Raw genomic sequence first — 26,778 nt, 5'->3', positions numbered from 1 at the left:
GCTCAAAGTTTGCTGGATGGGATGCTAGGCACAAAGCTTCCTTATGTCCTATTTTGCTACTGGAACTGGGTCACTGTGGTAATTCATTACTTTCCTTGTCAAATCAATAGCAGAGACAAGTCTGTAGTGGATTTCAGGGAATCAAAGGTGTTCTGTGGGATGAGAGCTTACCCGTGTTTCTTAAAAGCATACTCCTCATCAGTCAGTCAGTGGGCTTTTTTTCTTCAGGATAGGTATTTGGAAGTACTTGGGCAGATGGATGCATGGGGGGTGGGGCAGGGGGGTGGTGAGGAAATTAGGAATGTTTGCTTAGATGCCCATCTGCATGATTTCTCAGCTAGTATTTCCTTATATCATGGTTTTTCTTTTTAAATGGGGAATCCCAAGAGAGAGAATATTTTAATGCTGCTGATATTATTGAGTTATTAAAATTGAGTGTGTCCATGTATAACCTTGACTAAGGGTCTTTTTTTTAATCATGTTTAACATGTTCTGTCAGCTACCACCACTGAGAACAGCCCAGCTGCATCCTCTTTGGTATCACCCTGCAGGGAGTTAAAGGCTGCTATTAAATCCCCTGTCAGTCTTCTCTGCTCCAGACTAAATAAGTCCAGTTCCTTTAGCCTCTCCTTAGAAGTCATGTGCCCTAGTCTCCCTCACCATTTTTGTTGCCCTCTGCTGGACTCTCTCCAATTTGTCCACATCCTTTCTGTAGGGGCAGGGGGCACAAACTGGACACAGTACCCTACATTTGGCCTCACTGGTGCTGAATAGAGGGGAAAAATCACTCCCCTTGGCCTACTGGCAACACACCTACCAACGTGGTCCAGTATGCTGTTAGCCTTCTTGGTAACAAGGGCACACTGCTGGCTCATATTCAGCTTATTGTCCACTGTAGCCCCAAATCCTGTTCTGCAGAGCTGGTGCCCAGCCAGTCGGTCCCCAGCATATACTGGTGCATGGGATTGTTCTGTCCTGAGTGCAGGACTTTGCACTTGTCCTTATTCATAGATTCATAGATGTTAGGGTTGGGAGGGACCTTGGTAGATCATCAAGTCTGACCCCCTGCCTTGGGCAGGAAAAAGCACTGGGGTCAGACGACCCCAGCTAGGTGCTTGTCCAGTCTCCTCTTGAAGACCCCCAAGGTACAACCTCATGAGTTTTGTTTTGGTCCAACCCTCCAATTTGTCTAGGTCACTCTGAATCCTAGCCCTACCTTTAGTGTATCTACTACTTCCCACAGCTTGATGGCATTTGCAAACTTGCTGTGGGCATTCTCTATGCCATCTTCTAGGTCATGGATGAAGACATTGAATAAAATCAGCCCTAGGACCAGGCCCTGGAATACTCCACTTGATACCAGCTCTCAACTAGACATCAAACCATTGATTACTGTCCTTTGAACCCAATTATCCAGCCAGTTTTCTATCTACCTTACAGACCATTTATCCAATCCATACTTCCTTAGCTTGCCTGTGAAAATGGTGTGGGAGACCATATCAAAAGGCTTGTCTTTAGTCAAGGTATATCATATCTACTGTTCACCCTATATCTACAGAGCCAGTCATCTTGTCATAGAAGGCAGTCAGGTATGACTTGCCCTTGGTGAATCCATGCTGACTGTTCCTAATCAGTCACCATCTTCTCCTCCAACTGCTTAGAAATTGATTCCTTGGGGACCGCTTCCATGATTTTTCCAAGGCTGCCAAGTGGATCCCTGGATGGGCACTAGATTTGCTCTTTTCTAGTTGTCCAGGATCTCTCCCAGTTACCACAAGTTTTCAAAGGTAGTGGCCAGCAGCTCTGCAATCAAAAGTTTCCTTAAAGTTCTAGTGCCCAGGTCCACAATTAGAGGCCTACACCTAATCTTGAAGTCACATCCTCATATTTGTTAGCTCAGCATGCAGACCCGTGAGCTACAGAACAGACCGGAAAAGTAGTATGACCAAACTACCACAAGTGAATGCAGTGAACATAGTCTATTTGGACTTTAGTAAGGCTATGGATATCGTCCCTCATGACTTTATCATAAAATTACTAGAAGTCAGTAATTGGTTCAATAACTGTTCGCAATATCTAATGATAAATGGATTAATTTTTGAGTGGCAGGAGGTTTCGAGTGGGATCCCACAGGAATCTCTCCTGGGCCCAGTAATGTTTAACATGTTTATTAGTGATTTACAAGCTCAAGGAGAAAGCTTCCAGATCAAGACTGGAGATGACAGGAAGCTGAGAAGGATTGCAAACTCATCAGAAGATAGAACTGAAATTAAAAAGGATCTCAATGATCTGAGCTATGTGAATGTGATGAATCTGCATGTGTGAATCTTAAGTTACTTTCTGGTACTTTCTGTTGAATCAGCTCACACCAATGCCGGTAGAGTTTTACTTTGTGTTTTCTATATAAGCTGTGCCTGCTAGCCTGGGAGGGCTCTTTCCTACTCTAGTGGCTAGAGTCTTATTTATGGAGGCCTTGAGACACCACCAAAAATAGGTTTGGGAGCTGGGCTAGAGACAGTAGAATAAAGTTAAGAGCTTCTTAAGGTGCTTCATCTAAGAAAGAAACATGAAATGCAAAATACAGAATAGGAGACAGCTGCCTGGGTAGCAGCATTGCTGAGATGAATCAGGTGGTTTTAGTGGATCACAGACACATCATGTGTGAGTAATGTGATGCACACAAAAAAGTACTTGTAATTTGGGGCTATATCAACAAGAGTTTTAGGCTCAAGATACAAGAGATGATGATATCTTTCCACTCCACACTGGCTCTGCCAGACCTAGAGTATTGTGTACAGTTATTGGCTTCACATTTTAGGAAGGAGGTAGGGAAAGGGAAGAGGGTCAGGAAGGAATTTTACCCCATGGTCAGCTTTTTCCATGGATGGTGAGGGGTTTTGCCTTCTTCTGTACTAGGTGGTGTGGTCCTCTTCCTTGGATCTCTTGAGCATATTTTAACAAACTCTTCTTTTGCTCTTGCAGTAGCACTTAATTGATAGCACACTCATTCCCCACCTTTGTTTGTGGCAAATTAAAGAGTGTTTGATATTTCAGGTTTTATGCCTGGTAGGTAGGTGTGAGGGTTTGTTCCTAAAACATTAAGAAAAAAATTGATAAACACTTGTGCAAGGTGGTTTAGATAGGGATGATTCTGCCTTGAGTCAAAGGATGAACTTGGTTATCTTGTGAAGCCTCAGAGCTGCGCAGATATCTATGGAGGGCAATGCTAGTCATGTCTGCTCTCCCACAGAGGAAACAGGAGGGCAGTGCTCTGGATACCTGTGCGGTGAGGATAGGCAATGATTTCAGGACATCTCCCCCCTTCCCAACATACACACCATGTACTTCCAGACAAAGGGTGCGCTCATAGATCATTCCTCCAATGTGCCAGCAACTGTCTGGAAGCTGTGTCAAGGCAGAGGCTCTGCACACTGGAAGGCTACAGAACTATACCTGGGCACCTTTCTGCCCTGGCCAGGGAAAACCTGCTACTCTTCCTAGGGCATTGCAGCAGGAAGATTGTCAACTCAGCTCCTAGCACAGGGGCAGAGGGCACATTGTCACAGCAGCTCTCATATAGAGAGATAAGACACCGGCTCAGGATGTCAGTGGATTCTTTGCCCCTCTCTATTAAAAAAACCCTGCCCTAAAAAAAGTATCTGGGTAGCAATGCTGTCTTGATGTTGTGCTCAGGCTGCCTCTCCCTTGGCTAGTGCCATTACAGGCTCTCTGATAGATTCCCTGGATACCTGAGTCAGCTTGCCCATGAGCCCTGAATTTGGTCTGGACCTTTGGGTACCTAACCTGACTCTGGTTTGATCTCCTGGATACCCATCCTGGCTGGCCTCCTGACCCTCTGGATCTCTGACTCTTTTCCCCAGGTAGCTTCTTTACTCCCTTAGACTCAGACTCTGCACACTCCCCTCAGATATTAGTTTCTTCTTCTAACCCTGGGTGACCCCCAGACCTGGCCATCCAGAATGACACTATGCCTACTTTCTTTTCTCTCTACAGCCACACGTGGCCCTGGGGTCCCCTTTCATGAATAGGTTGCTCAACGGTCAGCAGCTACATATGGAACAACTGGCAAAGTCCTGGTAGTTGTGCTTTTAGCACAGCTATGTTTTCTAGACTACCCAGGGCCCATGTAGGCTGTGGATAGATATGGGTGTGTAACAAAATTGCCCAAGAGGGCAGATAGCTACCACACATCTCTCTGGAGAGGATGTGTAGCTTCATGCAGCATGTTCAGTGGCTGCACAGCCAATTTACATGGTTAAAACATAGCCATGCAATTCATCTATATACTTAGATCATAGAAAGTTAGGTTTGGAAGGGACTTTAAGAGGTCGCATCTAGTCCAACCCCCTGCTCAAAGTAGGATCATCCCCAATTACAGCATCCCAGCCAAGGCTATGTCTAGCCAGGTCTTAAAAACCTCCAAGGGTGGAGATTCTGCAACATAATTATGTAATTGCAATCAGGCACATAGCTACAGAAATTGTACTAATCAGCCACTCAATCAGCTATCTGGGGTAATAGGCTTCTACCCCAAGTTCTTGAAGAAAGAGCTCATGGCCATAACCCCCATTTTATAGGCAGGCAACTAAGATAGATAGAGGGGAAGTAATTTGCCAAAACTAACCACTGGCCAGGGACAAAAAAACATATTTAAAACCGAGATCTACTGAAGCTGTCTGAGCTCTCAGTTATCTAAATTGCCTTATTTCTGCATATGAGACAGCTATTAACAGTAAAGGTAAAGAACAATTTACCAACTGACATAGTGGTTTGTCCTTCACTTGAAGACTCTTGAGTCAAGATTAGATCCCTTTTTCATAAAATATGTTTCATAAAATATACCACCTATTCCCTGATTGCTTTCTTCAGGGGCTGCTTTATTTCTTTGCCTCTGTGATTGTATGCGAGGTCTGAAGGAAGGAGTCAGAACACAGGACTCTGTTTGTAGTGGAAGAGAAAAAGAAAAAAGAGCACTTTTTACATTTCTCTTAGGGTACGAGCAGACCTCACATGTGTCCTGAGCCCAGTCTTCCCGGCATTTGTGCATGATCCAGAAAGTCATGGGACTGGCATGTACATGCATCACCCTTCCAGATGGGGCTTAGTGAGCGTTTGAATGCACTGCCACTTCTCCATCAGCAGGAGGCTACTGAAAGTGTCTGTAGTTTCTTTGGGTTTCCTCAGCCCTGAGCAAAGCACCCATTGCATGTTCAGCTGGGTGGGAATGACTGGTAAAATGTTTGTGGGAAGGACTTTGGTGGAAGTCACTGTGCCACTCTTGCCCTGTTATTTTCACTGGTACCACAACCACCTATGGCTATTAGCCAGTCTTCAGAATAGATCCAGTCATGTGCCTTGTTTTGCAGGCATTGTAAGCTTGTGCTCATGGTTGGTTGCATGGAAGAGGTATCATCAGTAGACCTTGATGGCCAACCTGGCTTCAGACATTTGTATATCAAGTGAAGGACAACACCCAGGGAATAAGCTCATGCACTTCCAAGCACCAAAAGGCCTTCCTTGTGGCTATGCCTTGCTCTCCCTTCATGCCAGCAGCTACCACGCCAAAGATATATTCAGGCTAATGTGGGAGCCTCTCCAAACCAGGGAGGCCAAGGAGAAGCCTTTATGTCAGCAGCTGATGGTTGCAGCAAGAGCTGTCCCTGGAAGCCACATGAACTGGGCTACAGATCATGATGGGGATGTCAGTCACAGGGAAATGCGTGTGTGTGTCAGATGCCAGAGTCTGGGATGAGGGTCTGCATGGTGATTTGTAGAGAAGTCTTCTCTTGCAATCCATTAAACATTGTCAGCAGAATCTGCACTCTTGTGTGATTATTTCCAGCACTGGCAGAAGTGTTGGGGATGGCAATGGACAATGGCAATGCCAACAGAAGATGCTTGTGCCAGCTTCCCTGAGCTCCATACAGGCCGCATAGTTACTGTGGAGACTAGGTGGGGCTGGGAGTGAGCCAGCCTCCCAGCCTGGGAAAGGGTAGAAGACACTCCTGCACAAGCTTTTTTTCCCACTGAATACTTGTCCTACCTGGCGAAGCTTCCAGCCCTATACATACAGTGCACACCATGTTTATATGTTATACAATGGGCAGGTCTTCTATTAAACAGTGCAACCAAAAATTCCCAGGACACCAAAAACAGGATGAACAGAACCAGAAACCAAATGCAGACAAAATAGCAACCATTCCCTCATCATATATCCCAAAGAGCCAACATCTTCCTAAGGTCCCATGTCCATTTTTACTGCCCCAAGAAGGTCAGCACTGAGTGGGTCTGTCATGGCTGCAGCCCAGTCATGCATTGCATAGTCAACTGCTGACCACCACTGCTGGATGTCCGTTACAGCCATGACACCTGGTAGATATCTGGAGCCTGCTCACTCCTGTCTCAGCCTTCGGGCACGCCTTGGGAATGTGAAGTCTGGTGGAAGTATGTGTTCTCAGGGGACCATGGACAGTCTGGCTGGACTTTTGTATTGAGGTATGACATGCCAAGGATGGTCTCTGTCTACAAGGTCAGTACAGACTTCAGGCCATGCATAGGCTCCACTTGACTCACGGGTTCCATGAGTGCCTCTGTTGTCCACTCAGCAATAGCCACAAAGCAAGCCTAGGCCACTGCATACCATCTGGCAAGCCATTTGGAGAGCACTTGATCCTGTGTGCTGTTGCCATGCACTGCCATAACCTAGCTTCCTTGACCTAGGACCAGCTGGCCTCCTCCTGATTTTTCAGCATGTCCATGCTTGTGTGTGCATTGGCTTTTCCTCTACCTGGTCCCATAGGCTTGGGACATTATCTGATGCTGAGGTGCCATCATTGCTACTTATAGGTATGTGGCATGACAGGAGAGCATGGAAACAGGAGTTCATTGTTTTGCTCACTTCTGCCCTGATAGCATGAAGAACTTCCCAGCCAAAGTTGCAATTTGTAAGGCTATCTAGTCAGTGGACAGGATCACTTGACCCACTAGCTCTCAGCATGGTATGTTCACTCTCCCCTCTTCTCCCCTTATCCTCAGAAGAATCAGGAGGTCCCCCTAAAGCAGCCACGGTCCTACATTTTATGGGTATAGCAAAGCTTATGAGCCCAAAGTCCTTGGGTCCCCTAAAACTGTGCTACCCACTTGGGGTGGGGGCAGTATGGTGATATTGGTAGTGACATTCTGCTCATATAAGCTGTTATAATACTGGTCTGTGGTGTGATCTCTAACAGCACTTGCCTATAAATGCAGAATACCATCACCTTGGCCAGAGGCAGGAGTCACTCACACAATGTAACCCACCAGTCTTTGTTGTCCTGCTACTGCAAGAAATGGTGGTCCTAGCTGACTTTGACTCCAGGAAAGGGAGGGTGTGCTACGATGGCTCAACAAAGTGTAGGGCCTTACCTTAGAATATAATAGAGCATCTGCCGAGGTACCTGACCACCTGGGATCACTACCTCACACAGTCCAACCAGGATACAATCAAGCCACCATAAACCTGCCTCAAGCATAACAGGCAGCCAATTGCTGGCATAAGCATGTGAGATGTTGGCACTGCACTGCTCAAAATGCAAAGCTTGAGAAAGCAATGAACTGAGTGCTCCTATCCTCCCCCATGTGAATACCTGCAGCTGTGAAAAAACCCATGACCACAAACTGTCTTTGTTGGGTGGAGGGACTAGGGGATGAGGTGAAGGGGAGCCAAAAGGTGGTGTGCCATGTCAGTAGGATTCTCTTGGGATGCCAGAGAGGGAAGGGGTGGGGCAGGGGGCAGGAAAAGCACCTATTTCCTCAGCAGCAGTGACTAAGTGATTAGAAACCACCTAGCTATGAGAGAGAGGGGCTGGGAGTGAGAGTTGGGCAAGTCACCATATTCCTTGGCACAATGCCTAGTGCCTTATTTAGAGTATGGATAAGAAGCTAGGCAGAACAGGGAGGGTGTTTGTAGCTGTGGGCCAGCTATTATGGTGTGAGATGGTGGGAAGCACATGAGATAGTAAGTGAGAAATGGTTATTTTGCCTGTGTTTAATTTCTTCTATCACTGTCCAACTGAGAAGGTTCAATGTTGGCATGCTGACCATTATGGATACACCTCCGTAAAAATAAAAAAAAAGACGCCCTTAATCTCCTCATCTGATTTAAGTAGTACTACTCTTAACACACATTGTAGTCACATAAGGGCTGGGGGAGAGAGGGCAGTCCCTACGTGACGCCATGGGGTTGCATAGAGACTGTTCTGCATCCTCACTCACTCCCTAGCATTACTTGGTCCTTTTCTATCTTAATCTAGCTTTGGACTTCCACTTACCATTTGCAGATGTGGGCTGAGTCATGACGTGAGTATGGTCCTCTTGTACACTGTATTTCTGGGACTAAGGAGAAGTCACTTTAGTCACTGATAGGGAGCTCACGTGGCCCTAAGCAGACCGAAAACATCTTGACTCCAGGTTATTGATGCAGAGCAATGGGACTAGCTGAGATGGTGCAGACAAGGAATGGCCAGAAGACTCTGGCCACTTACTGTCTGAGCTCAGGTCCACTTCCAAGTCCATGCTGACTGGAACAGCCTGAAAGTCCTTGACCTGGATGATCTTCTGGGTCATTGCTGAAGTCATTTGTGAGGGTTGGGTGCTTTTGACCATGGTGGCATCAGGAACCTTCACTTTACTGGGTGATGTGGCTGGATCCACATCATTTTTCACCTCAAATATGTTGGAGAGTTCCTTGTAGAAGGGGCATGTGACCCTGTGTGCACCTGACACATGCTTGGAAGCCCATGCCCTTGTGAACTATTTCCTCATGATCTTGCACGTGGAGCAGCACTGGAACCAGTAATGGTCATGTCCATGAGTGCCATTTCCATGGTGATCCATTCAAAGACTACCTGGTTTCTATGCCTTGAACAGAGTGCCTGCTTGTTCTCTGCCTGTCTCCAAATGGTGATGAGATCTACATCTTCCCTAATCCAGTTAGTGCTACTGTGGCACCTCACACAGGATGCAGATGGAGTGACCATAGTTCAAGTAAGACAGATAGATAGAGGCATGTGGATGTCTGACTTTGGCTTGATGGGTGGTGGATTAGTCATAATATATTGCCAATGGATGGATGCCCCTAATGTGTGGCTGTGTCTGTGGTTGTTCAGATGGAAACAGGCTCCAGTGCTGACCTTGAATGACTGGTGAGTGCAGAATGGATGGCAGCTCATCATGCAGAGCAATTAATAGGTGGGTGAGGCCACCTGTGCCTCATCACCTCTTGGCAATAGAAGTTTGGCACCAGAGGAGCTAGGATTGGGACAAAATCGGTGCATTATAGGATGCCTGGAGGACTAACTGGAATGTATGTCTCAGAACAAGACCACTAGTCAGACATAATTAACAGTGTTCCAGGAGCATTTGTTACCATTTTTTTTTTTTTTTTATTCTCCACGGATTTTCAGGCTTTGGTTGAGGACATTGGAAATAGGTGTCTGAATAACCAAATTCTGCCTTGGGAGAGAACAGTTTCTTCTGGGCCAAATGTGACGTCTGTTCATAGCTTAGGGGAATAAATTTGTGATCCATCAAAGATGACTTGGGCCATGTAGAAAGCTATAACCATGATAATATGAAAGAAGCACATGGAGAAAGGTGTTTCTCAGGATGGCTGAAAGGATATTAAGATAGGAATAATAGAATCATAGACAATGAGGGTTGGAAGGGACCTGAGGAGGTTGTTTAGTCCAACCCTCTGCTCAAAGCAAGACCATCCCCAACTAGATTATTCCAGCCAAGGAGACCAGTGTTAAAGGAAGAAGAGTGTTCTCTCTGCATGTACCCATTTTTATCACTAGTTTTATCAAGAGGGGCTTACTGCGGAAGTGTTTTATTTTGGGCACCAACCAAGAAAAAATGGCTGGCTTTTCTGGGACAGCAGATTTGTTAATTGTAGCATCAATATTATTACACGAATCACTGCAAATTTAGTTGTACAGGAGCCAGGAACTGACTGGATTCAGTATAATCCAATGGTTTAATTAATACTAAGTACTGATCACAAGATACTGAAGCTAGGTGGTTTGTTGGCAGCCATCGGTCTCTGGAGACAATGAGGATTAGATGGTAGTATTCTACAGTTGACAGGCATTGGCAAAAGAAAATGGAGCAATACAGCCAGTGAAAGGAAGATTTTATACCTGTTATGGAAATGATCAGCATCATATGAATTATGGTGAAGGTGTAACAGTTCCCCAGCAGGACAAGTCTCCTAGGAAGAAGGACATCCAAAGATGCTGATCACCCCAACTAATGGATGAATGAGGATGCTTCTGGTCCCAGTTGTAATGCAGGTCACAAAAAACCCTCCAAAACTAACACATTTTAAAAAAATTCTGCGAAAAAATATTTTAAAGAGGATCTTAAACTTTTTTTTTAATGTAATCTGAGGCAAAAAAATGCAACCTAGCTTAATAATGGGATGCTTTCAACTTCTGTTCCCCCTCACACACTTTGAGCCATTCAGAATACAAGCTTTTGCAGAAGGGGGTCCTAAACTGCACCTTTGTGACCTGGAGAAGGGCAGTGTGTGCCTGAAAGCTTGTGTAACATCTCTCCCAACTATATACTCAATCCAATAAAGATATCACCAAAACCCCCCTTCCTTCTCACATATCCCAACTAGGGTATTTTCAGCTTTTTGTTAACTTAAATAACTTCATTCTAATTGCCTGAACTCTTACGAAAGCCATAAATTTCCTGACAGCTTTTCTCAGGGACTGTTTTACCTCTTTGTTTCTCAGGCTGTATATGAGAGGATTGGCCAGGGGAGTCAGGACTGTGTAGAAAAGAGAGAGCACTTTGTTCAGGTCTCTAAGAGTCCTGGTTTTTGGTAAGACGTACACAATTGTTAGGGTCCCATAGAAAATTGTCACCACTATGAGGTGCGTGGAACAGGTGGAAAATGCCCTTTGCTTTCCAGTGGTGGAAGGGATTCTCAGAACTGTGCCTATAATAAGAACATAGGATACAACAGTTAATAGAAATGGTGGCAGAGTCACTATGGAAGCGGAGATGAAAGCTGCAAGCTCCATCACCCTGGTATCCGTGCAGGCGAGTTTTACCACCGGTGTGAGATCACAAAAGAAATGGTTAATTTCATTAGCACCGCAGAAAGTTAACCAAGAGATCAATAACACAATTATACTAATAGTCAGAAATGCAATTATCCAAGACCCACCTGCCAGCTGGAGGCAGGACTTGCCATTCATAAGACCTACATAATGCAATGGTTTACAGATTGCTAAATACCGATCGTAAGACATCGCTGCTAAAAGGTAACATTCTGCAGCTCCCAGAGCGCCAAAGAAGTACATTTGTGTGAGACAGGCCCTCATTGAAATGGTTCTGTGCCCTGTCACGAAGCTGGCCAACATCCTGGGGAGAATCGTGGAGGTGTAGCAAGTTTCCAAACAGGACAAGTTCCCCAGGAAAAAGTACATAGGAGTGTGAAGGTGCTGATCAGCCACAACTAGCACAGCGACGAGGATGTTCCCAGCCATGGAGATAATGCAGATGACTAGAAACACCAAGAAGAGGAGAACCTGCCATTCCTGAGCATCCTTAAAATCCAGGAAGATAAATTCTGTAATGATTGATTGATTTACCTGTTTGGTTTTTGTCAAGGGTTGCATCTACAGGAAAGAAAACAACCACCATCATTTACATTTAAGATACAGTTATGTTTTAACAAGTGCTGCTATTTCGTTCCAGAAATTCTGAATTTCTCACCTCGCTTGCTATTTTCTTGCTTAAGAGTTGATCCAAGAATGCAGAGCAGAAAGACATGTCACCTGGTATATCCACCTTTAAATCAATCATATGTGCTTATATATCAAGCACTTATTAGTGTGGCCCTCTGGATCTCCTAGTATACAAATTCATTTATCTCTGGTGACCCTCCACTTATGAGTGTTCAAGTGAGTGATGACCTGACTGCTATCACCAGTATGTTCCTCCTTACCCACATCCTACCAGCTGACATAGAGCGCTTTATGGGACCTATGTTATGACCTGGATAAAAGACATCAACTTACAGCTATGTAACTGAGATTGGTTTTATTCACTGATGTAAATTGTATTGAGATGCAAAGTAAGCTGATGTGCTGCTGTCCTGGGATGGCTGTACACAGTTGACCAATATTACAATGCCTTACCATGAGATGGCATTATGATAAACTACTTATTGAAAGGCAGTGGTTCTCAGCCTTTTTTGGACTTTTTTGCACTGTTATTAGATTCAAGGTTCCCCTCCATAACTTTTGTGAATTGAAAGGCACCCAGGTTAAAAAACTAATTTATTTGTTACTGTGCTTTCCTCCTTGAACAAGGGCCAGACTATGGTGGCAGGGGAGCAACAAGGCAGGGAGAGCCGGAGCCTGCCCTTATTTGATTATCTCTTTGTATGTCACTTAGCTCCTCACTTACTTCCTGCAGCACCCTTCAAATGATCTTGAGGCACCCCAAGGTACCCTGGCTGAGAATCATTGCTGTAAGCAAATGGCTACTGTAGAATAAACTGTGAACAGATGACACCTAAATGTTGCTCCTGTTAAGAGTTATCAGGACCTTGTTATTAAGATAGTCTTCTTATATCCATTGCTGATTGCAGATCCCAAAGGTGGGCTAGGAGGTGCCAAAGATACCAACATTCAAATCCTCTGACTTTCCACGTGCGTGCCCTAGCTATGTACTTATATTTGGGAGTGTGTGCTTTCTCTATCATATTACTGTCACCAGTCAGTGAGACAGCATAGTCTTCCACATGTACCTAAGAAATAGAATTCCCCTCCGCACCTAAGTGCCAAAAATGTCCTGTCGATGATCCAAAAATGACTTTTTAGATGGTCAGGGAAAAGTAGAATGTCATCCCAACTCTCCATTGATGTTCAGTGAGGGATAGACACCACAATTGCTTTGTTCTTTTGAAAACCACAGTGTTTTCTAGTTGGTGCGGAGACATCTAGTCCTTTAATGCAAAGAGCTGAAATTTGCTGTTGAGATTCAGGCACCATCTAGATGTCAGCTGGATAATACCCTCTTGGAGTTCTTCAATCATTATCTAGCAAAACCACAGCAGAAATTGCTACAACACACACAAATATTGCACCGGAGAAGGAGGATAAACTATGTAATTTCTCTATCTGACAATTTCAGTCTAAATATGAGTACCAAAACTTAACATACCGTTAGGAGAGAGAGGCCCAGTTTTGAACTCTGATGTGTGACTCCTTCGATACAGACACCTTTGTGCCTTCTGTCTAGAATCCGTCTACTTCACATGCTTCTCAGCTACACGAGCAGCTTGGCTTGTATCTTCTGTTACAGGTAGTGCAAAAAAAAAAGCCTCTTTCCTGTCTCGGTATTTATCCTTCTTGAATGAAAGTATATCTCCCCAGAGTCTTTTCAAGAGGGCTTTGGAAATTAATGAGGAGGGGAGGGTTAATAATATATTCATTCTCCAGACAATACAAATAAAGTCACATTGCCAATCTCAAGGGGAAGAGTAAAGAAAGAGAGAAGATCTTGTAACACTAAAAACTTCCACTCCCACCACATTCAGATGTATTAAAGTGTTCTGATTCTTGTTCAACAAACTGAATAGTTGGAAAAATTGTTCTTTGCAAGCTTTCGGGCACAACCACCCATCCTCAGGCGTAGGGAGATTCTGCAAGCTTGCAAAGAACAATTTTCCCAACTATTTAGGTGGTCTAATACAAGACATCACACCTACCCAAAGAGCTTTGTTTACCTATGTGCTTAGACCAGGGGTTTTCAAACTTTTAAAAGAAGTGTACCCCTTCTGGTGGCAGCAGCTGGATGTGGAGGTGGGTGAGGGAGGAGGGGGGCTTGCACGTGGCCGCAGCTACCGCCACACACTGCCCCATACTGCTGCCATGCACCGCTTTCTCACAACCAATTGCACATGCTTGCAGCACCTCTGCGGGCTACTGATGGACCGTGCACCCAGCCAATCACGAGCCACCCATCAGCAGCCTACGGAGCCGCATGTGCGACTGGCCATGGGAAAGCGGTGTGTGACGGCAGCGTGAGGTGGTGTATGGTGGTGGCAGCCACCATGTACGTGCTCCCCTCTTCCCACATCTGGCCAGCTGGGGCATTTATGTGGTTCGCAGAGGGTGCTGCTGCCCTCACCCCCCACACACCCCACACCCGGCCCTGGTGGTGGGTGGCAGCGCTCCATCCCCGCCCACCCGCTGGTACCCCCTGGGACTTTTCCAAGTACCTCTAGGGGTATGTGTACCCCCAGTTGACAACCCCTGGCTTAGACGAACATGGCTACAACCAACAACCCTGAATTTTGTTCTGTATTGAATTCTTTCATCACATGCTGAATATCAGGAACATTTTGCCTCTTTTGGGGAGGAAAACTTTCCACTTTTGAACAATAAAATGAAAAAAGGGCAACATTTTAATTTTTGCTGGAAAAAGGCAGGGTGATTTAAAAAAAAAAATCTCAACTGTTTTTGACCTTTTCTTTCTTAGCTATTATCAAAGGCAAATGTAAGTGCCTGGCTTAAGGATCTTGGGGTTTTTTTTTTTAAATATGTATTGACTATGCAGGAAAATAAAAATTTAAAATATAGCACTTCAGTCTCTGGAGCCACAGACAGCCCCTATTGCATTGTACCTCTTGGTTGGAGTGCTTCAAAATGCTTCATGAAGCCATGGTGAGCTCTCCAGCCAGCGGGCACAACAGAGGGATATTGCCACCTGTTTCCACCTTCCCTTTACAGGCCGAGGTGAGTGGAGCATACTTTTAGTGTTGCTCTGCAGCCCTTTTCTCCTGGGGCTTCAGCTTCAATCCCTCCCCCACTATGGGGGTAAAAGGCTCTCTTCCCATGATCAGGGTGTGGGGGGTCTAGTGGAGCCAGGAGCCCCAGTCACGTGCCCAAGTGCTGGGAGTCCTAATGCCTGGAGTGTCCCAAATAGCAGTAGTCCCATGGCACCCAGAATGCAGGAGGCAGTGACATCCCAATGTCCTTGTTGACTTGACACGTGTCAGATCAACCCTTGGGACCTCAATATCACGCTGTTAGGCAGGAGGGCACGACACAGATTTATACTTGCACACACAAACTGCACATATGACACTACGGGTCCACAAACGTACACACATATACACAATCTGTCAATCTGGCCCCTAGCCAAGGCCAGTCTACTAGATATCTGGGAAAAACTCAGTCAGGGTATGTGATTGGCTGCAGGCATGGATAGGGATCTTCCAGGGTTTCTCCTTCTACAGATTAATTATCAACCCACTCATCCTGTTTCATCCACAGAGCTCTGTGTAGTAACAAATTGACTCCTTGAAATTCCCAAAGCAAGGCCGTAGGAAACATCAGGCACAGGGCTTTGTCTGAATACCCACTCCTCCATAGCACTTAGGCATTGGGCTCAAGTCCATGTATTGGGCATCTCTTTAATTTAGGAAGGCAGCAATTGCTGGGAGGCAGCATCCACTCTTCCTCTGGGTGGCCAAGAGTGCAAGAATGATAAGGTCAAAAGGAGAACAAGAGGCAGCTAAACTCTGGAGCCGAATGAAGAATACCATTCCTTCAGGAGCTCTGGCTTCCTGACTCTTAGGAAGTCATTGTTTAAATAACTCTGGTAGCAAGAACCAGAACCAGGAACTTCCCTGCTCTCAGGGGACTACCCTCATCAGTGGTCTTCAAAATCAGGGTAATGTCCCATGTTGATGCCTACTTGACTAAGTTGGATTTATTCTTAAATGCAGGTGAAAACTTCTTGCAATTGCTTTGGGATCAGCTCAACCTAAAGACTGTACCATGTGCATTTCCCCCAGCATTTCACCTCCCTCCCCACACTCACTCATACACACCAGAAACAATTAAAACCCCCACACTATCAGTGGAAAATGGCTTTTAATTTAGATTAGATAACACAAAAGACACGGATAATAAAAGTAATATTTTTACATAAAAGAGAGAGAGAGAGAGCACAGTGCTTATCACAAAGAAGCAGAGTTACTGCCTAAGATACTTGAAAGCACAAAGAACATTGAATGTCAAGAGGAATTAGGTAGCTCTTCCATTAGTGATTTTGCAAAGCTCTGCTTCGGGAAAAAAAACAACCTGCTCTTACATGAGTCACATTAATAAAACAGAATTAGACGTACTCAGATTTTCACAAACATTTTTTGTAGCAGAAATTATTTTTCTTTACTGAACTATACAAAAATGTGTCTTGCAATGTTTCTGTTTTGCAATACACTCCACATCCATCATAGTATTTCCATCACTCTACATCTGGCACAGTATTGCCAGGTACTGAATTGAATATAATAAGATATCATTATATCACTATATGGTGGTTTAGGAATACCACAGAAGGAATATCATTTTCTGTGAAGAGCAGCATTCTGGCATCCATGCAGGGGGTTGGACCAGAGGACCCTTGAGGTCCCTTCCAGACCTGTGATTTTATCATTCATATACTCTACAGATCATTAGAGTAAATTCTAGAGCAGGTTAAACATCACCTTTCTATTCTGCAGGGAATTCTGATATTTAGAAACTTTTTTTTTTGTTCTGAATTGGAACAAAAATTAGACATAGAAAACAATATTCTGGTGGAACCAAGTTTCTGGAGAAAATATTTCAGAAATGGTGAAACACTTTTTTTTCAACAAGGATGAAGCACTCTGTTTCAAAATATACTGTTCTGATAACACAACACATCACCACATAACATAAAGCTGGAACAAAATGACTCTAAATGAAGGGCTTTGATACATACTTGCCATTGAAAATTTCAGTCAAATCAAACTGATACTAAAAAATGTTTTTATTTAATCAATTAACCCCTTTTGGGTGAGAAACTGTTCTGTCAGGTTGTTTTTGACCAGCTGTAGGCAATTATATAGAACCCTAAAAGTGTTTTTATGACCCCAACACAAAGCAAAACAAGGTTCCTGAACAGCTATAAAAAATAATTTTAGGCTGAAATGCTCTTTTAACAGAAATTTACTTTTTAAACAAAACGGAATTTTGTTCAGAAAATTTTAGTTTTCAAGAAGAATGCTCAGAAACTTGGCAAAAAAAAGAACTAGTGGCAAATATTTGATTAATTTTGCCAATGGATAACTTTGCTAAGAAATCGCTTCAGGGCTTCTTTAACCTCATTGTTCCTCAAGCTGTACACTATGGGATTGAAGAACGGAGTCACAACAGTATACATCAAGGAAAGGATCTTGTTGAGATCAACTGTCTGGGTTCTTGTGGATGCACCATATGTTATGGTCAGAGTCCCGTAGAAAGCTGTGACTACAATGAGATGAGAGCTGCAGGTGGAAAATGCTTTGCGCTTCCCACTCTTTGACGGGAGTTTGATGACAATCAGGAGGATATGAATGTAGGATGAGATGGTTAAGAGAAATGGGATCAGCGACACAACACCGGCTGAGACAAAAATCGCTACCTCCACCATAAATGTGTCAGAGCACGACAGTTTTAGCAAGGGTGTCAAGTCACAGAAATAATGATTGATTTCATTTGGGCCACAAAGAGTTAAGGATTTTCCCAAAATAAGTAGCAACCCAGCAGCCAGCAGCAAACCCCACACCCACGTGCCAACTGCTAGCTTAACCGACACAGTCCAATTCATTAAGTCTGCATAGTGCAAAGGGTTGCAGATGGCCAAGTACCGATCATAAGACATTAACATCAGTAGAAAACACTCAACAGTTCCCAATGCACAGAATATATATAACTGCAAGATACAGCCTCCAAAGGAAATGTATTTATCATGTCTTAGTAGGTCCATAAGCATCCTGGGGGTTATGTTTGATGAATACAAGACCTCCAGAAAGGACAGGTTACCCAGGAAGAAGTACATAGGTGTGCGAAGGTTGTGGTCAGCTGAGACAATAGTTATAATGAGGATATTCCCCACCATGCTTGCTAGGTACAATGTTAAGAAGAGTGGAAAGAGGAAAATCTGCAGTTCATGATGATCCTCAAAACCCAGAAGTACTAATATGTCCACAACTGTTTCATTTTCAATCCCAGGGTCCACCATTATTCATTTCTAGCTGCCTATTAGAAACAATAATAAGTATTATTATTATTATTATTATTATTATTGACTTAGGAGTTGAAGCTGTGGGAACTGGGTGTATTTATTCTGGAGAAGAGGAGACTAGGGGGATTTAAGAACAGCGTTCAACTACCTGAAGGGTACTTCCAAAGAGGATAGGGCTGGACTCTTCTCAGTGGGGGCAGATGACAGGACAAGGAGCAATGGCCTCAAGTTGCAGCAAGGGAAGTAGAGGTTGGATATTAGGAAAAACTTTCTAATTAGGAGGGTAGTAAAGCACTAGAACAGGTTACCCAGAGAGGCAGTGGAATCTCCTTTTTAAGACTTGGCTAGACAAAGCCTTGGGTGGGATGGATATAGTTGGGGATGGTCTTGCTTTGAGCAGGGGTTTGGAGTAGATGACCTCCTGAGCTCCCTTCCAACCCTCATTTTCTATGATACTATAACAACAACAACAAGAGAAGTTAAGTGATATAAGGCACACATTGAGTAGCTGACTTCTTCTGTGTGAATATGGATTCTGAAATAAGAAAAATGAAAAAAACCCAAATAAAATGGCAATAACACAAGTTGCATGCACACATTATTGTAATTTAGAAGTACGTACAAATGATGTAGATCAAAGACATTTTTGACCCTTTAGAATAGCTGTGTAGTGAAGCCATAACACGACATTATTGAATTCCCTGTGAAGCAGACGGAAATATTTCAAAACTAGATACTTGTGCATGTAAGAGAGAAATTCTTATAAAAATGTTGTCGGTCTTTATTCATTGTGTCAGCTGTTTCTGTCTCTCTGCTTGTATATGGTAAATTCTCTTTCTCTTTTTTCTCAGTTGTGAGTCTCGTGTACTTTTGTGCCTAGGTTCCCAAAGAATCTAATTCACTCCGAATTGCCCCCATGATTCTCTACCACTCCAAATTTTAGCACCCACATTTTTATATGTTTTTCTGATATTGGAGTAATATTCCAAACTTCAGCATCCCGGAAGAAGCAACCACATCAGATGATGCATACAGAGTAGGCAAAGAAGATGTAAATACATTGTGAGATAAAGATATGCATAGATGCAGATGACGTGGAATTACAGAAAGAGAGCATCTGGGAATGTCTGGGCATACAGAATAGGAAACAGATTAATAACTAACCTTTATCGCTGGGTGATCAGGAAACTCCATGCCTTCAGAAATTTAAAATTCTCCTTCTCATGGGCTGAAATGTTTTCTGCATCATCTTCAGATAAGCTGAATGGCAGTTTCATCAAGGACACCCTCATGCATACAGTTTACCGGTGCCCCAGTGTTCTAAATCCTCTTCATCCTCTCAACTTCTCTGAAAATTTTCCCTAGTCTAGTGCTCTTCTTAGAAATAAGTTATCAAAGCTCTTTTACTGCACATTGGTTCCCTTCCTGCAATTATAAGTACACAACACATGTGCTGTCTATATTAATAGCAGTACAAACAATTGATGGGCTGAAATATTTTTCTTTTCTTTTCAGCTTAAGTGTGTTTGTCACAATTCACTCTGAGGTGCATGTGGCTCCTAAGCTATCAAGATTGAATGTCACTGCCTCTGGCAATGCTGTGGTCCTTTGCTTTATATCAGCTCTTTTCCCCAACCAGCTGTTGATTTGCTTTCTTCATTCTGCAGTAAGCATTATTAGCTGTGTATAGACACATCTGTTTGCATCATCAAATTGGTATATTCCTCAGGGGTACTTCCCCCTCCCAAATAATGTCTGAGATTCTTCTTGGGTTGCAGCCAATGAAAACTAGTATTGCAGCATAATGAAGATGGCTCCTATCTGATCTCTGTTTCACCAATTTCCTAATAGCCTCAAGCTCAAGGCAAAGTTGGGCATGTTGTTATCTAGGATTCAAAGGCAGTGTTACAAATGTCAAAGGTTATTGCCCATTTTTAGAAGATAGGGACTAGATTGTAAGACATTGTATTTAACCCCAGACGCTAAATGCTTTTGTGGTAGAGAAATATACTGTTGTCAAATAGAATCATAGGCAATGAGAATTGCAAGGGACCTCAGGAGATCACATGTAGTCCAACCCCCTGTTCAAAGCATGACCAGCCCCAACTAGATCATCCCAGCTGAGGATTTATCTAGCCTGGTCTTAAAAACCTTCAAGCATGGTAATTCCACTACCTCTCTTGGTAATCCGTTCCAGTGATTTACTATCCTCCTTGTGTGAAAGCTCTTGTTAATATCTCATTTAAACATCTCCTGGTGCAACTTGAGACCACTGCTCTTTGTTCTATCATCTGCCACCACCCGGAACAGTTCAGCTCCATCCTCTTTGGAAACCCACTTTAGGTAGTTAAAGGCTGCTATTACATTCCTCTTCAGTCTTCTCTTCTCCAGACTAAATAAGCCCAGTGTCCTTAGCCGCTCTTCAGAAGTCATGTGCCCCCCTACCCATTTTCATTCCCTACAATGGACGCTCTCCAATATGTTGAATGAGTAATCAGATTGACTTAGAATGCATTTTTAATAAAACTGCTAGGGATTTTCATTGGGAAACGATGGTTTGTTGAAAACTTAAGGCCCTGCTACATGTTGAAAAAACTGGATAAAAACCAGCTATAGAGATTCACACATCTTCAAGCGCTAATTTTGTAGCTGTTTGGCTCTTTTTATAGCTTGGCAGTCATTTTTATTGTGTGATAATTACACTGCACATGTGGCTGGCCTAAATTTTACCGAGAAATTAGCCAGTTAATTGCATAAATATGTAATGTGTACCAGGGCCCTCAGATGTTTCAAAGAAATGAATTTGCTTTTATGGGCTGTCCATGACCCTCTTCCCCAGATTCCTATTTTTCCTGCCAGGTATGAATTCTTTAGAAATTTTGCACCTGTTTGCTTTGAGTGCTGCTCAGCAACTTTGTCCATCAGGATTCACAGTTCTGGCCCAGTCTGTCCCTGCAGCCTGCACCAGGGCCAGGGCTCTTGGAAATGACAGGTTTTGCAGCATCAGGGCAGCTTTCCCATGTAGTAGGGTACAAATGGACCAATAAGTTTTCTAGATTCTGTTGTCAGTCACAACTCATTGCCACAGGTGCCATCATTGTGTTTGAGGTAGACATGTTCTGCCCATGCCAGAAGAGTCATGTTGCCAGTCTTCCAAGTAGTGCATATAGCCGCCATATTGGAATTCAAGATGACTGCCATGAATTCATGATTTGGTCAATATTTAAGCCCCCTTATAAGTTAGAAAATTTATTCCAATGACAAAGACAACGTTGTGTAAACTGAGATCAACCACATCATTTCTGTCATGGTAGCCATATTGGATTCCAAGAGGCTGACACATTAGCATATATGTATGAGCTCAATGCAATTAAAAACCCTAGTAAACAATACTCAGGGGGGAAATGTTGGCTACCACTGTTCTAGATGACAGGCACCTGGCTTGCAGGACCTGTAGCTTCCCATAGGAAGTACCCTAGCTATTTAGCTCTGGGGGCAAAATACACGTTTTCACTTCTCAGGCTACATTTGTTAGCCACAGGTTTTGGCTGACTTAATTTTAGGAGTCTTAAGAATGCTACATATCTATCAGGAATGTGTGGTACGTGCTTTGGCAGCTGGTGGGCACATTCAGTCTGTGTGTACACTTAGTGGTGCATAGCCATCCACATGCACAGGGAAATGCATCCAAAGACAGGATTTTCTGCGCAAAAAGTGCTAAAATTGCCCTGTACATCGTCAAAAAATGGACATGGAGAGCACTAGGAAACAAGCACAATGTCACTCCAATGATCTTGTGATCATTTCCAGAGAAAGTTTGTGACCAAGCCAGGAAGAGAACCAAGACTTCTGTTGTCTCCTATTCCTGCCTCAACACAAAACAGTCCTTGCTTTCTAATCACAGGGTGTTAGGATTCCCTCTGGAAGCTGGGACTTTTGAAGGCCCCTAAATTAGTTTGACATGCAATGTCCAGTAGGATTTGAAATTAATACTCCTAGGGGTGTGTTAAGATGCAAGTACAAATTTATTAGTCAAGGCAAGAAAAAGCAAGCAAATAACACAAAGCAGATTCACCTTGCCTGCCAAAGACAGATCCCAATTTATAATGGATATTTAGGCATTCCCACCATTACCACTTTTCTTACAAGGATCTCAACACAACGTTAGAAAATTCAGCTTCCTTCGTTCCTGTGTTTGTTCAGCAGTATAATTCTCATGTCCAGACAGGAAAAACAAGCTGTTCTGTTAAATCTCTTGTTCATTCACTAGAGTGCAGTATAAACCTACACAGGGCTGGCTGTGACTTAAGTGAAACACATATTTACCAATGAACAATTTGAAAGCGAGTTACAGATGGAATAAAGTTTGTGTTCAAGTCATTTCTGCCCATTCTTTTAGACAACCTAAACGGTTTGAGCGATAGGATACAAGAGTGTGAACAATTAGTCAAAGAGATTAGGTTTTTACCACATCAGCTTGATAACACCCTGACTGTGTGCAACCTAAAGGGAAAGTTAGACTTCAGATTTGGGCCTAAGTGTAGGAAGCCTTTGGTTGAAGACAATCTGTGTATACTGGCTTGAAGCACAGAGAGGTTATCCTCTTAAAATCCATTCACTATTTTTATCTGGAGCAATTTTTAAGTGAACACTGTGGTAGCAGGACAATCCGTTCAATAGAACCGGGTGTGAAATGTAATAAATCTCTCAAAAGTTCCTCTTCCTTTTAGAATTCACCAGAAAACCCCTGGACCAGGAGCCATTCATTTTCCACAGCTTTGATTCCTGTTATTTCCATTTTGCTTCAACCTGCTAATAGAGTTTAACAATTATTGCATTCCTCTCCAATTCATAAACACACAGACAACTTTCCTTACAGCCTCCTTGACTTCCTTGTTTCTCAGGCTGTAAATGAGAGGGTTGGCCAATGGGGTCAGCACAGTGTAGGAAAGAGAGAATATTTTGTTCAGGGCTCTAAGGGTGTTGGTTCTTGGGAACATGTACACTAAAATTAGGGTCCCATAGAAAATGGTCACCACAGTAATATGAGAGGAACAGGTGGAAAAGGCCTTTTGTCTCCCAGTAGTGGAAGGGATTCTTACTATGGTGGTGATAATGCAGACATAGGACATGAGAGTCAAAAGGAATGGGGGTAAAACAAATATACAGTCAAGACTGAGAACTGCAAGTTCAATCTCATAGGTGTCACTGCAGGAGAGTTTAATTATTGGAACATAGTCACAAAAGAAATGGTCAACTTGATTGGGTCCACAGAAGGTTAATTGTAACAAGAAGAGATATACAACGGAGGCAACTATAAATCCACTGATCCATGATCCAGCTGCAAGTTTGAAAGAAAATCTGTCACTCATTAGGGCTGCATAATGCAATGGTTTACATACGGCTAAGTACCGATCATAAGACATCACAGATAAGAGACAACACTCTGTAACTAACAACATACCAAAGAAAAAAAATTGGATGAAGCAGCCAGAGAATGAGATGGAATTGTCACCGGTGAGGAGGCTGGCCAGCATCCTGGGCAGGACAGTGCAGGTATAGCAGGTTTCCAAGCAAGACAAATTCCCCAGAAAGAAGTACATGGGGGTATGCAGATGCTGAACAGCTATAATTAGCACAATTATGAGAATGTTCCCAGCCATGGTTGCGATGTAGAGCAGGAGAAACAGCAGGAAGAGAAGTATTTGCAACTCGGGAAATATTTCAAATCCCAGGAGGATAAATTCAGTGATGGAAGTTTTATTTCCGACCTCCGCATCTCCCATGGCATCAGAGAAATTCCATACAGCTCTGCAAAATAATCTGAATCAAACAGACACCTTTGAATATCATGGAATCAGTCCCTCTGCTGAATTTTTAAGAGACTAACCTTCCCTGAAAATGATCCATCTAGGTTGGTGTTCCAAAGTTAAAGCTAGGAGGTGAACAGTCCATCATATCCATTTCTATAACAGCTTCATGGAAGCCATTGCCCCACCTATGTCACTGTGAGAAAAGAAAGGGTAAAATTGTCTTTTGCAGACATGTAAGAACTGCTTTACAGTATGTTTAAATACTGCTTCATGCACCCCTCCTAGCTTCATCGGGTCAAACAATTACAGTTTTGTTCTGGGAATGTTCATCTCAGAGTGTAGCGCAATATATGACATGCAATCTTTCCCATTTTCTTCTATCACCAATTATATTACAGATTTTCTAACTCAAAGTTATGAAGTATACTTTTTAATTTTACACAGTTGATAACATTAATGCCAGTCACAGTATTCCTGTTATTTCTAGATTTGTGCTGCTATAGAAGCTGAAATTAATAAAAGAGTGATAGTGTTTTTAGTTTAAATTTCTCAAACTCTAGATTAAAATTCTAACCAGTCCTTACATTATACAGTAAAAATTGTTAATGACATGAATTTGGTTTGCCAGCCTAGAGCACTGGAATGTTTCTGAGACAAAATTGGTACATGAGGAAAACTTAAGAAATGATTCGAGTCAGAATAAAATCACACTCTCTCTCCATAAGCAGATGGAAGGCAGACTTTTGTGGTGTTCTGGTTAGGGAGCTCTGTTACTTCATTGGGAAGTACTGACCACCCCAAGGGTTTGGAAAGCATTTGTCAGGTTCCTCATATCATGACATTGGTTTAACTGGAAAGACATGTCATTTAACAAAAGAAGTAACTTTCCCCCTCCCTACAAGCAGAGCTTGTTTTAGAAAAAATGCATCTAACCAAAATGCAAGGTAGGTACATGTGTGTGTCCCTACTGAAATTCACACCTGGTACTATGGTACTATGCTGACAACTGAACGTAGAAAATTCATTACATTGGTCCTGTGCTCTAATATAATAGATGGAGATGCAACCGGATGCCTGAGCATCCTGAAGGACAGCTGCAAACAGGGCACTATCAGTGGCTTCTGCTTTAATGGTAGGGTGGCTTCCAGTTACCCCAAACAGATCATTTTCCATGCATGCTAAAGGGCTGTCGTGGGTGGCATTGCAAACTTTTTGCACTCCTGCCCTGGCTCACGAAGCACTATGGCAGATACCTCTTAGACCACTTTTGGATCCATCTCTCAAGAGAGCAGTAATTATCCCCAAAGTACAAAATCACACGATAAACTGATGGCATTGACCTCTAGGCTGTTGTCAAGGATCAAATGGAAGTAAAGAAAGGGTACTGGGTGAACTTGAAACACAGTTATTTGAATGGGCCAAGAAATTTTCAGTGCCCTAAAGATCTAAAGGGGTCTAAAGATCAGGTCAGGGTAATTCCCAGGGCAATGAGAAGTGAATTCTTCACCTAACCTAGAAATTTTACCAACAGTACCACAGTCTGTCACAGGAGCGCATTACTGAATTATTGCTTAGGAACTCGTGGGATGCAAGTGTCTCTTTAGTTTTTCTGTACATTTGTGCAAGGGAGCGCTACTTAACAATTTTTTTCCATATATAACTTGCGCCTGGTTACCCAGCATCCTCCTGGGAATCAGTAACAAGCTCTTTACTTGGTCCCCTAGCCCCAGGTGCCCTGCCTGAACAATGCCTACGGCATGTGGAGTCCTGGTCCTTTCCTGTGACCCAGCATGGTGTCATCTGCAGATTTATGGCTGCAGTGACAAGGAGAACTTTTACCTAGTTTCCTGTAGATGGATTCAGAAAAGCCTGTAAGAATTTTAGAAGTATTAAAACTCTAGCCAAAGCCCATTCAAACGATCAGAAATCTTTCTGTTGACTGCAATATGTTATATCATGGGACGCACATACTTGTATTTAGTCTCACATCAAATATATGTGTGGGAGGGAGGACATTTAGGAGTAGCATACCTGCATTTGTGCAGGCAGTTTGATCAAACAACTTTTGAAGTCATTACAAATCTTATGATTTTATCACATGTCCATTTAAATTGAGTGGAAATTTTATGAGGATCATTTTCTGTTAGGGAGTGATCAAACAGAGAGCCTTTTGGCCAGCTCTTTTCAAAGTTCAGTCTCTAAAAATCATTTGTACTATTTTTCTCAATCCAGTATATCTGACAGATATAAATCTTAAGTGACTGAAGATGCATTAAGGAGGCAGAATTAAATCTTGGAATTCATATGATGCCAAATATGATTTTTATTCTGACTTGCTTTTTTCTGAACTCACATTTTAACCTAATAAGAGAGATTTATTCCTTTAAACACTCAAAATGTTGTCATGTAATTATACTTATTTACTGTTTGGTATTATGTAACCTGACATTCCTCTATGCTTAATAAATGTCATACATGTATAGGAATTATTTTATTTATAACACATTTTACATAATTAAAATATTTTGAAACTAAGAAACAGGCCCAAAGAAAATAGAAACTGAAGGATGAATATTTCCTATAGACAATGAATGCCTTTTCTTTTGGAACGTACCATTCTATATTAATATTGAAGTATTTGGGTTATTTATTTTGTTTATTCATTACTGAGTCTTGCAATACAGGTGAGATGTGAAAAAAAAAATTCTGTTCAGATAAGTTAACTAACATTCATAAACATGTCCAAATGCATATGTTAAATTTAATATTGATTATGTTGTGGGAAATTGAAACATAACCTAATGCTGCTGTAGGACAAAGATCACTTCAGAATATTATTTAT

At 42.8% G+C, this 26,778-nt stretch overlaps 3 protein-coding genes across 3 annotated transcripts; all 3 read right to left on the bottom strand.

Annotated features, from left to right (window-relative positions):
- Window positions 1-2,539: 2,539 nt before the first annotated feature.
- Window positions 2,540-11,880, bottom strand: LOC132251862 (olfactory receptor 6F1-like). Its single transcript, XM_059731781.1, has 4 exons — window positions 11,791-11,880; window positions 10,743-11,693; window positions 8,544-8,745; window positions 2,540-2,553 (listed from the first exon to the last, which is right to left on the bottom strand). Exons 1-4 carry the CDS (start codon window positions 11,878-11,880, stop codon window positions 2,540-2,542), a joined length of 1,257 nt encoding a protein of 418 aa, XP_059587764.1.
- Window positions 11,881-17,166: 5,286 nt separating this feature from the next.
- On the bottom strand, window positions 17,167-18,120 carry LOC132251861 (olfactory receptor 10A2-like). The gene has a single exon (XM_059731780.1). The coding sequence runs from the start codon at window positions 18,118-18,120 to the stop codon at window positions 17,167-17,169; it is 954 nt and encodes a 317-aa protein (XP_059587763.1).
- Window positions 18,121-22,952: 4,832 nt separating this feature from the next.
- On the bottom strand, window positions 22,953-23,786 carry LOC132251860 (olfactory receptor 11A1-like). Its single transcript, XM_059731779.1, has one exon. It carries the CDS (start codon window positions 23,784-23,786, stop codon window positions 22,953-22,955), a length of 834 nt encoding a protein of 277 aa, XP_059587762.1.
- Between the last annotated feature and the right edge of the window lie 2,992 nt (window positions 23,787-26,778).

The sequence above is a fragment of the Alligator mississippiensis genome, chromosome 7, assembly GCF_030867095.1.
Source record: "Alligator mississippiensis isolate rAllMis1 chromosome 7, rAllMis1, whole genome shotgun sequence".
Taxonomy (NCBI): domain Eukaryota; kingdom Metazoa; phylum Chordata; order Crocodylia; family Alligatoridae; genus Alligator; species Alligator mississippiensis.
The sequence above is the reverse complement of the archived record's forward strand: the minus strand, read 5'-3'. Positions and strand labels throughout refer to the sequence as shown.

Excerpts from the sequence above, each read along its gene's own strand:
- LOC132251862 (XM_059731781.1), bottom strand. The coding sequence starts at position 11,880 with ATGATTGATTTAAAGGTGGATATACCAGGTGACATGTCTTTCTGCTCT. Across the intron at positions 11,694-11,790 it reads GCAAGAAAATAGCAAGCGAG|ATGCAACCCTTGACAAAAAC; the intron begins GTGAGAAATTCA and ends TCTTTCCTGTAG. Across the intron at positions 8,746-10,742 it reads TCAGGAAATTTATGGCTTTC|GAACTCTCCAACATATTTGA; the intron begins GTAAGAGTTCAG and ends CCCTTCTACAAG.
- LOC132251861 (XM_059731780.1), bottom strand. The coding sequence starts at position 18,120 with ATGGTGGACCCTGGGATTGAAAATGAAACAGTTGTGGACATATTAGTA.
- LOC132251860 (XM_059731779.1), bottom strand. The coding sequence starts at position 23,786 with ATGGCTGGGAACATTCTCATAATTGTGCTAATTATAGCTGTTCAGCAT.